The sequence below is a fragment of the Cydia amplana genome, chromosome 24 (genome assembly GCF_948474715.1).
Source record: "Cydia amplana chromosome 24, ilCydAmpl1.1, whole genome shotgun sequence".
Lineage (NCBI taxonomy): Eukaryota > Metazoa > Arthropoda > Insecta > Lepidoptera > Tortricidae > Cydia > Cydia amplana.
The window spans coordinates 8,449,526-8,461,051 of record NC_086092.1 but is presented as its reverse complement, the minus strand read 5'-3'; the positions used below and the strand labels follow the sequence as shown (position 1 = coordinate 8,461,051).

Sequence of the window (11,526 nt, the reverse complement as noted above, 5' to 3'; positions counted from 1 at the left end):
ACTCTTCTCTTTCCGCACAGACTAGACTCCACTCTAAAAGCTTGTACTTTTGTACCTACTGAGTCTTGTTGTAGCGAGTCTAGAACTATATAATATAGAGCCACAATCATGGCATAGGTACTCACTAGTCAAAGAGTTCACTCAACGTATAAGTCAATATAAGTGGTTCTAGCTCTAGACTTATTACTTCTTGACGTATTTGCGGTATTTGTAAAGTATTTGAGAGCAATTGCAAACTATTTGCCCCATAGTTTGCAATTGCTCTGGCGGTACTTATTATATTTACCAAAGAGTTACTTAATTTTAATAAATGCTGTTTTTTCGCGATAGTTTATATGTACATATTATTAATATTGTAACCATAGAATAACAGACGCTATTTCGCGCGAAAACCAGCGTCACTTTGCAATTAATTTTAGGTCCGAAGTGTAGGTACTTATTTATCTTTGTAAATAAATAAATTCGTTATGCACGAGTCGTCTCTTTTATTTTTACCACAACCGAATGGAAGGCTCCCTTAGCTTTTTGAAATCAGAGGGCAACTTTTGAGTTTTACCTCTAGCTAGAGATAATAATTATGTAATTTAATTTGAATTTTGATGTCTCTCACGTTTTTGATTGACGTCTTTTTTCAATAACTAAAATGGCCAAAAAATGTGGAACGCTTCACGATTTTGCGTGTCATCCTTGCGCAGGGGCCATGCTAATCTTCTCTGTATCGTTCCAATTTTAGTATATGTACTGCCGAAGCAAGTACACTAGCTGTACACTTGAATTTGTATATATACTAACGACACTTCAAAACTTCGTTGGTGTGATCTACGTTTTTTAATTATTCTACCATGTATATTGCAATAAAGTTCAGTGTAATTACTTGAAATAGTTAAAAAAAGAATTAACTTATTAAATATAATATGACACTATTGACTCTACGATTATTTAGACTCTAAAATGAACAAAAACAGAGAAATTTCAATTATCAGTCCCACTAGCGCCATCTAGTAGTTACGCAAGTAACTTCATCGACAACGTATGACGTCACTCACCCCATGTGACCCCATTATTCCCCCTCGAAGTGTTCTAGTTACCAGTTCTTGGTAATAGATGGCAGTACTTTCAGCTACTTTCTACTTTCTCTATACTTCGTTTTTTTAGGATTAGAAATTTGGTAAACAATCTTGATGTGTATTTTAATTGACCATAGAAATATAGGTAGAATAGAGCGCGACAATTACAAGTCTGTGCTCGAGCGTGTCAGATTAAGATATGGATTATATCTTACTAGGAAGATTTATACTTTTAAAAATCTACGAAATATTTATAATAATACGGTCACTGCTGGCAACACAACAACTCAATTTTAAGTTTTGACTAATTTAATTTCTAGTCGTCAAAAACAAATCAAATGATTTCCATTATATTGTACAACATTCCATTTTAATAACACCGGAATTACACCCCAAATAAAAACGCATCCAAAGTTTAAATACATAATTTATTACTATGGTACATGTGTTCAGAATGATTGCCGATCAACTTTAGAGCCATAATGTACAATTAAATAACAAAACCAGTTCATTGTTAACCAAAACGCGTTATATTTTCACCTTAATACAAAAAATAGATCAAACCACGCTTGCACGGCTTGTTCAATACTTTTGAAGCAATTTACTAGTCCTCAACACTTTAATATCTAAATAAAAACGTAAAAAAAATGACAATGTATACAAGTAACACTTTATAGCTTTTTACACTTTTTTTAATCTGTGACAGTTGCTTTCCATCCACTGACACTGAACCGAATTTAAAAAAAAAACGCAAAAAAGTAAACCAACATGCGTCATCCCTTATTGTCTATAACTGGCAACATTTTTTAAAAATCGATATAAAATATTTTTTTTACACAGATACAATAATTATTGCACTTGGGAAGTTCGTCTTTTATTTTTTTAAATTAGGAACGTAGCAACTGTCTGCAGAGCGTTTCGTTTCACGCGTTGGTCTGTACTGTCTGTATACTCGGGATGCACTGATGTCCGGATTGTAACGATTACTGAGTGCTAGGCGCTTCGCTTAGCTTTTAAGTCCTTATTGACACTTCACTTTGATGCTTCTTGAAGCTGATTGGTGTTATCTGGAACAGAGCATAGTAATTACATTGGTTAATTTGTGAATAAAAACAATTTCAACTTCAACTTCAACTTCAACATTTAATCAGCAAATAGGCCACAAGGGCACTTTTACACGTCAACATTGAATTTACATACAAGCAAAATAATAATAATTATACATCAACAATTATTAAATACAACTACAACTACCAAATCAAACTAACGTAATACAATTACTTAGAGATGTATAAGGTCTCTTAATGTCGAATTACATAAAAAAACTATAATAATAATATTAAAATAAAAACAAAACAGATACATGAAAAAAAAAATCTAAACTTATTTAGAGGTGTAAATGTCCTCTAAGTGTCAGAACTAAAAAATAACATAGTTTATCAAATTATCCTTAGAGATGTATAGGGTCTCCAAGAGTCACAATCCTGTATGATTAACACATTACGAGAAAAAAAAAAACATACGAGAACCGAATGAGGCGTCTCACTGCAATTAAATTAAAAAATAAAGTTACTGAATATATTCGTGTTAGCTTAAACAGACCCGTCTCCACAAACAGCACCCGTTCACGAGTACGACGCGTATCTCAGCCATCGCCTCCCTCAACCTTCATTCGGGAAAGTGGCGACCCGATCAACGACGCCACCGTAAGCAAAGACTTTTAAGCGAGCATGACATGTTCAAGCTACCGGCTAATAATTACATTTTAGCACAAAAATTCTTTATTCGGTATAGTGCGACATAAAATAGTAGAAATTAAATAAAATGGAATTAAAAAAATCCATATTAAATTGACACCATGTTTAAGCATTTTACGTCAAGAATGTGACAGTTACGTAGGAAATGGCGCCCTCATTTATTTTCTACAATTTCTTGTCGGACTATAATCCGTTACTAATCAGAACACGATACCGAATGTACCCTTAAACGGACCCAACTATTTTTGTTACACCTTGTATGTAAATCCCTAGTTTTTGTCAGAAAGTTGTAGATATAGTGATTACTCATTTATTAATGTTAGGATCAGCCATCAGATATATCGGAGCGGCCAAGGTGCTCAAAAATATTTGAACACGCACTCTAACGCCTCAGTGTAAGGCCTGAGTGGACGCTCGCTCGGCGCGGCGTGCAGCGTGGCTGTGGGCTCACTTGTGATGTGAGCAGCGTGCACTAAGGCCGCTCCTATACGTGCGCATTTGTTGAACATGCACGCCGCACGCCCCGCCCCGCTGCACGCACAACTAGAGCGTCCATTCAGGCCATAGAGCGCTGAACGCTATATAATGTCATGTTCAATGCCTATTACTAGGTATAGGCATAGAGAAAAAATACATAGAATGCTCACTCCATACATCAGTTTTAGTACCAAAAAGACTATTAGCATCTAGCGTCGAGTAGCGGAACTATCAGTACTGCTACTTGACAATAGATGTAGCCACCGACCGGAAAGTCTTATGCTGTTGAGATAAGACTTTCCGGTCGGTGCTACATCTATTGTCAAGTAGCAGTACTGATAGTTCCGCTACTCGATGCTAGATGTAGACACTGAAATTAATAGTCTGAACTGATGTATGGAGTGAGCACTCTATGTATTTTTTTCTCTATGACTCAGGCCTTACACTTAACAATAGAGGCGTACAGATATTTGTAGGCACGTTGTCCGCTCAGATATATCAGTGTACCTGGCTAGCTGTCGTCCTGCAGCTCGTGGAAGCGGTTGCCGAGCGCGAGCGGTTGGCGCAGGCTGGCGGCGCGCTGCCCCCCTCCCCCCCCCGCCGCGGTGCTCCAGCCCCCCTCGCGCCGCAGCCCCGCCGTCGCCGCCGCCGCGCCCAGCACAGGGAACGAGTCGTCACTGGAAACACAGACGTACAGGGTGGCCAAATAAGAGGTATAGTATACACTTTATTTTTGAAATTTTATTCTATAAAACATAAAAAATATTAAGTATTCCTTGTTAAATATAATGTGTAGGGTCAGCAATTACACATGGAAAATAATGTCAGACAAATGTCCACCTCTAGCAGCATGGCAGATGCGAACACTTGTCATCGCGTTTTTCATCACTTTTTCACACATTTCTGGCGTTATCTCGGCGACAGTGTTTCGAATATTTTGTTTTAATTGCTGAAGGTTCGTTGGCCTATTAGCATAGACGCGTCCCTTTAGATAGCCCCACAGAAAAAAGTCAGGAGCTGTTAAATCAGGCGATCTTGGGGGCCAGTCAATGTCACCGTTTCTCGAAATTAATCGACCGGGAAACGTTATTTTTAATGTTTCTATTGTTTTTAATGATTAAAACACGTTGTTCCGTCGTAAAACGCTCCATAATAAATTTGCCGTATCTACACAAACTAATTTTCATGCAATAACTGTCATATTTACCGCCAAAATAAAATGGCGGCAAAAAAAAGTTGTATACCTCTAAGTTGGCCACCCTGTACAATCAATAAATGCTTTCTCAAAAATGTTATCATAAGATACAATATCTGGGAGACCGCCGGAAATATATAAAGATTCAAAAATTGACGTTTTCCCAGAGATAAGACCTAGCTAGATCGATTTTTCGCTCCCAAAAACCAGGCTCCCCTGCCATTACAAAAAATACTTTGATTTGGTTAACATTTTACTATGTACCATATCTATGGCAGATCGGTAAGGTTGCCATACGTCCTTTATATACGGGACTGTCGCCGTATTTAAGTATCGCGTCTCTGTGGTGGCTATACAGGGTGGCCCGTTTAGATCGGTCAGTATGGAAAAGTCTGAAACTATAAGACATACGAAGATCTGTTCTTAGGAACCATGTCATCGATTTTTATGACAAGAAAAACTGCCTTCATACATTAAAAAAAACTGTACTCAGCTCGGGAATTGAACCTGGACGTTTTGAAAAATAAAATTAAAACTATTTCTATCGATTATGTAGGTCTTAAACAGTATTTCACTATAAAACATAATTTCTAAAATGAATAAAATGTATTGTTTTCATATTCTTTCATTTATTTTAGTAAGTGTTCGAAATGACCACCGCCTTTTTCAATACAATATTCAAAACGTTTTTTTTAAATGTATGAATGCAGTTTTTCTTATTATTAAAATCGATGACATGACTAAGAACAGATCTTCGTATGTCTTATAGTTTCAGACTTTCCCATACTGACCGATTTACCCTGTATATTAGGTGTGGTAGCTACAGACACCGCAATGTGCCGGTGTGCTAGTGGTGTGTTACCTGTGTATGTCGGGCGCGTGTTTGTTGGCGGGTCTCACCTCCCCCGGCCTGTCTCTATGGTGGCTCGGTGTGGTAGCTACAGCCACCACAATGTGCCGGTGTGCTAGTGGTGTGTTACCTGTGTATGTCGGGCGCGTGTTTGTTGGCATGCCTCACCTCCTCCGGCCTGTCTCTATGGTGGCTCGGTGTGGTAGCTACAGCCACCACAATGTGCCGGTGTGCTAGTGGTGTGCTACCTGTGTATGTCGGGCGCGTGTTTGTTGGCATGCCTCACCTCCTCCGGCCTGTCTCTATGGTGGCTCGGTGTGGTAGCTACAGCCACCACAATGTGCCGGTGTGCTAGTGGTGTGTTACCTGTGTATGTCGGGCGCGTGTTTGTTGGCGGGTCTCACCTCCCCCGGCCTGTCTCTATGGTGGCTCGGTGTGGTAGCTACAGCCACCACAATGTGCCGGTGTGCTAGTGGTGTGTTACCTGTGTATGTCGGGCGCGTGTTTGTTGGCGGGTCTCACCTCCCCCGGCCTGTCTCTATGGTGGCTCGGTGTGGTAGCTACAGCCACCACAATGTGCCGGTGTGCTAGTGGTGTGTTACCTGTGTATGTCGGGCGCGTGTTTGTTGGCATGCCTCACCTCCTCCGGCCTGTCTCTATGGTGGCTCGGTGTGGTAGCTACAGCCACCACAATGTGCCGGTGTGCTAGTGGTGTGTTACCTGTGTATGTCGGGCGCGTGTTTGTTGGCATGCCTCACCTCCTCCGGCCTGTCTCTATGGTGGCTCGGTGTGGTAGCTACAGCCACCACAATGTGCCGGTGTGCTAGTGGTGTGTTACCTGTGTATGTCGGGCGCGTGTTTGTTGGCATGCCTCACCTCCTCCGGCCTGTCTCTATGGTGGCTCGGTGTGGTAGCTACAGCCACCACAATGTGCCGGTGTGCTAGTGGTGTGTTACCTGTGTATGTCGGGCGCGTGTTTGTTGGCATGCCTCACCTCCTCCGGCCTGTCTCTATGGTGGCTCGGTGTGGTAGCTACAGCCACCACAATGTGCCGGTGTGCTAGTGGTGTGTTACCTGTGTATGTCGGGCGCGTGTTTGTTGGCATGCCTCACCTCCTCCGGCCTGTCTCTATGGTGGCTCGGTGTGGTAGCTACAGCCACCACAATGTGCCGGTGTGCTAGTGGTGTGTTACCTGTGTATGTCGGGCGCGTGTTTGTTGGCGTGCCGCCGCAGGGGCTCCTGGCGCGGCGCCTGGCGCGCGACGGGCGGCACGTAGGCCGTCGACGCGGGCTTCACCTCCTTGGGCTTCTCGGGCTCCGGGGGCGGCGCTGCCTGCTCTTGCTGTTGCTGGAATATTTCAAAAAAGTTAAGGGGTGAAATTATAGTTGGTCAAACCAATTTGTCAGTAAACAAGAACAAAAAAACTATACACATCCTTTTCTTTTGGGTCCTAGTACTAGTGTAAGACAAAGATAGTATGATTCTCTCTGTCTATGTTTGAATTGAGACAGTCCTTTGACAAACTATATATCTACAGTTTTATATATAACATTTAAGAAAAAGGAAAGTTCAGATGACTAAATAAATGTTAGTGTTTCCCCAAAACCTAGCCAGCCCAGAAGTAGATCAATAAACTATATTCGTGGTGCGGTATGAAATGAATCTAAAATAGATGATACAAATTAAAATCTTATATTGATAAGAATAAAAAATATCTGGGAAACCAAGCTTTGCTCGGAAAACATATAAAACCTCAAAAATGCGCGTTTCCCCAGAGATAAAACCTAGCTAGATCGATTTTCCGTCCCGAAAACCCCCATATACCAAATTTCATCGATATCGTTAGAGCCGTTTCTGAGGTATCGTCTTGGGTCGTCCCATTCGTTTTTCGTCAAGTTCTGAAATTAGTCCTATTCTGCTTTCGTCACGCATTCTACATTGAAAGCCACCGACGATTGTGACGAATGTAGTATGAGTGACGAAAGCAGAATAGTACTAATTTAAGAACTTGACGAAAAACGAATGGGACGGCCCAAGACGATACCGTTTCCGAGATCCCCGAAATATAAATAAAATAAATAAAATAAAAAGATATTTATTTACCGACACAAAAAAAAACACAACGAATTGCAAGTACATTGAAAAAAACAGGTAGAATTTACAAATATTTGTGCAGTAAAATGGATGAGACTCAGCGAGACCGCTGATATATATATAAATAAATAAATAAACAAGAATTGCTCGTTTAAAGGTATAAGATGAGTCGGGTAAAAAGTTGGTCTAAATATCTTACTGGCTTATTCCACGGTCCCTTGGTCTTGCCACCTTCAGGAGCGGACTCCTCCGAGGCAGTCTGGGCCTCCGGGGCCGGCCCGCCCTGCAGCACCTGGATCTTCAGCCCGGTGTAGTCCTTCACCGGCTCCTCATACTCCTTCCATTCCTCCTCCTCCTGGAAATGAAAAACAATTCATCAGTTGCTGGTTTGTGGTCTACTCGGCTATGACAAGTATTAGTAGTATACTATAATCAGTGTAAAAAGCATACAGTGGACTGAACTTGACGTGTACTCTCCTCACTCTACTGCTACTAATAATGGCGAATGTATGCAGCTCGGGTGCGCGCAGTACACTCCTCGACCCTCGCACCCCCGACGATAGCCCCTTCGACGAATTACTATTGTTTTATAGACTGTGCTATAATGTTGAAGGTCCTGGGTGTGAACCCAGGTGTTGCGATCTTTTTGAATGAGCTAATGAGTGGATTGTGAGAATGGATTGTTCATAAGTTGGCTGGAGCTGGTTACACGGAGCAGGTGAGGGGGTTAGATAAATAGTATGAGCAACGCTAACTGGAGCCGACGCGTGCGACCAATTTTATCATTTATACCTACAATCAGTGTTGGCCGAAACGTTAATGCAATTGAAAATGTTGGCCATTAACCACAATAAATTGAACCTTAAACTGTAACGGACGATTACAGTTTACGGTTCAATTTATAATGGTTAATGGCCAACATTTTCAATTGCATTAACATTTCGGCCAACACTGCCTACAATCATAGATATATATCTGTTTTCTTACCAAAACGCGAGTTATTTCGTAGTCGACATCTAGCGTCAAGTAGTGGAACTATCAGTACACGCTAGTGGACGCCCTGAGAGTAATTAAAAACGCGTTCACCCGCAACTTCATTGGCGTAGTCATTAGGTATACCCCATTAACTGTCCCACGATTGTCTATCAATATCTTAGTAATGGAGCTGGCTGTTTGCTACATATAGATTTCTAAGGACCCATTTATTACTAAAGTGTCATTCTGTGGAACTTGCTAACTATGTAAACAAAAGTCACTAAGTAAATTCATATTTTTTGACAGTTTCAATATGGCGGTTTGTTTACATCGTTAGCAAGTTCCATAGAATGACACTTTAATACTTAATATAATACAGTACTGTACATAAGAACAGCATTATGTTAGACATTGTGAGAACAGCAGACTTCTGCCAAATAAGATAAAGTAGACAAATGATTAGATTTTTGATATTATATCTACCAATACTTACTTCAACAGGCTGAAAGATCAATTAACTATGATTATTGATTTTGAACTTGTAATTTACTTTTACTTTACTTTTACTTTACTTTTACTTACTTTTTTTTACCAAAACAATAACACATTCACTGTCAAGAACATGCCAGTTGTGTTCATTTTGCAATGGCACTGAAAGTGTTGAACCTAAACAAACCATTTTGTCTACAATACTCCAATACTATAAGGTCTATAAGTTTATTACCAGACTAGTGACCCACCCCGGCTTCGCACGGGTTACACAAATAGCAAATTATACACCAAAACCTTGCTCAAAAATCACTCTGTTGATAGGTGAAAACTGCATGAAAATCCGTTCAGCAGTTTTCAAGTGTATCACGAACATACATATAACATACACACAAACAGACGTGGCGGGGAACTTAGATTTATAAGGTGTAGCAATGTCTTATAGGGTCAACCCTTAATCTGCCACATTTCTGCCCATGACTAAGTCAGCATAGAATGATGATTTTTTTGATAATAACTATCCCACGGATTCAAACTATCAAGTTTCACCTAAATGAATTCTGTGGTTTAAGAATGAAGATGTAACATACAGACAGACAGACTTAATTTCATATATATACAAGGAATATAGTAGAAATATATAGTAGGAATATATGTTTACTAATAATAGCAATTGCAGGAAAGACTTGGGAGAATAATGCTACCGACAAAGAGAAATGGAAAAAGATGGAGGAGGCTTTTACCCTTAAGGGATCACACATCGTGTAAACATAACAAAAGAACAGTCAATTTTTAAAACAGATGTGCGAGAAATGAAGCTATAATAATAATAATAATAATAATATGTTTACTGCTCACTTTAATCTAACACAGGGATAACATATAAAATAAAAAAGGTTAGGCTCCAATGTATTGGTTAATTTATCCAGGATGTAACAGGATAAAAAGATGACAGTTGTTTACCAAACAACAAGGAAAAACAATATTAATTTCAAACATTTAAATCCACGAGTTTACACTGAAATCAAGTCACTAGATACATAAGTACCTTTACATGTAGTAATACATTAAATAAAGTAAATACCTTTTCTTCACCAATGTCCGCTGAGCTAAGCTGTATGTACAATTGAATGAGTAAAGGGAAAGTATACATTAATTGAACTCATGAATGAATAATTGTCAAGTTTAACCTCTTGCCCTAGAAATTTTCACATAACCAATGTAACCTACTTAAAAGGGGTTAACAGTTTCAATTCAATACAAAAACAAATAAGCAAAGGGAATAACATAAATTACGAAATATGTAACTAGAAAGCATTAGTGCTAGTTATACTAATGACGATGCAGTATTTCAGTCAGTCAGTCAGTCAAAAATATCTTTATTCATGTAGGCCTAGCAACAAGCACTTATTTTTGCCACATTAACAAAATAATGACAGTTTCACGCCTCGAATTAGCAGAAAACTGGAGATAGTAACAGGTTATTTCCAGTTTGACGTGACTGAAGGATATTAAGTGAAGAAATTAAGGCAGGGCTCCATGAATAATGAGCTGTGTAATCGTAAATTTTGACAACTGACAGAGGTCCCAAACTTGACTTGAATTTACGTGGTTATTTAGACATTACTCACCCCAACTCGGCCACCCTCCTCGCCCTCCTGCGCTGGCCGCTCTTTCTTAGGCCTAACTTCTGATGCTTTCTGTTTGCCATCGTCTAATTTTTTCGCCATCTCTTCGGCGGTTGCAAATTTTTTGACAGACTTTTTTTTGCGGTCTTTTTTCGCAAAGAAATCGTCTAAATCAGCCATGACTTACTATGTTTAACACTTGTAAGGTAACAACAGTGAACGATTAATTACAGTAATATTAGAATGGAACAATAGGGGTAATTTCTGCCCCCAAACGTGAAAATGATTTTTGTGGCAAGCGTGGCCGACTGTTTCTTTTTTTTAAATAGCAGTTTAAAAAGTTGCCAGCGCTCGAAAATAATGTCCTACTATATAGTAGTTTTTTTATCTTGTAGATGGACACATTAATCGTGCTACAAAAAAAATATGAAAAACTGCATTGCATTAAAAAATTGATGCTGTAATTTAGAAACTTTATAAAGTTTTGAATAACCAAAAAGTTTTTTTTTATAAATACAGGTCTATTCGAAAAGAAAAATAATTATATGAGATGCAAACAATTCGCTTTCTTTAGGTCCCATTAATACCAAGATCGATAGTCATTTAACTTTTAACGAACTATTCGTAAGTTAGTGCCCTTACCGTAGTTAACTTACCGAGACCTTAGTCTTAGTCTTATTAAACCTAAGATTATAATTTTATGATACCTACTAAATTATCATACAGTGGCTGAAAATGTGATGCTAAATTAAGATCATGTTACCTAAGCGCAAGAATTTAAAAACATTTTTCTTCCTTATTATTTGTTCCTAAGTGACTATTATATACATTATGTCTTTCCCATCACGGAACAATGGTATTCCAGACCTTTGGGAGTAGTGCGCGGAGCCGAATCCAACACGTAGATGCCCTTTTGACACTTTAATGAAATGTAAGGGGTTCACAAAAGTTTGTTAATTAACTGCCTATTTGATCATGAACTTTTAGAAATGGT

At 39.2% G+C, this 11,526-nt stretch overlaps 1 protein-coding gene and 1 non-coding gene across 3 annotated transcripts; both read right to left on the bottom strand.

Annotated features, from left to right (window-relative positions):
* Window positions 1–650: 650 nt before the first annotated feature.
* On the bottom strand, window positions 651–757 carry LOC134659374 (U6 spliceosomal RNA). Its single transcript, XR_010097807.1, has one exon. It is a non-coding gene; the product is annotated as a U6 spliceosomal RNA (small nuclear RNA).
* A 721-nt stretch (window positions 758–1,478) lies between these two features.
* Window positions 1,479–10,871, bottom strand: LOC134659342 (protein CDV3 homolog). 2 transcript variants are annotated; one of them, XM_063515004.1, is made up of 6 exons: window positions 10,536–10,871; window positions 9,989–10,018; window positions 7,640–7,795; window positions 6,539–6,693; window positions 3,809–3,978; window positions 1,479–2,134 (listed from the first exon to the last, which is right to left on the bottom strand). In XM_063515004.1, the coding sequence occupies exons 1-5, from the start codon at window positions 10,710–10,712 to the stop codon at window positions 3,813–3,815; spliced, it is 684 nt and encodes a 227-aa protein (XP_063371074.1). In that variant the 5' UTR covers window positions 10,713–10,871; the 3' UTR covers window positions 1,479–2,134; window positions 3,809–3,812. The 2 variants fall into 2 exon arrangements, with proteins under 2 accessions (XP_063371074.1, XP_063371076.1); XM_063515006.1 differs by lacking the exon at window positions 9,989–10,018 and having other exon boundaries at window positions 10,536–10,870.
* Between the last annotated feature and the right edge of the window lie 655 nt (window positions 10,872–11,526).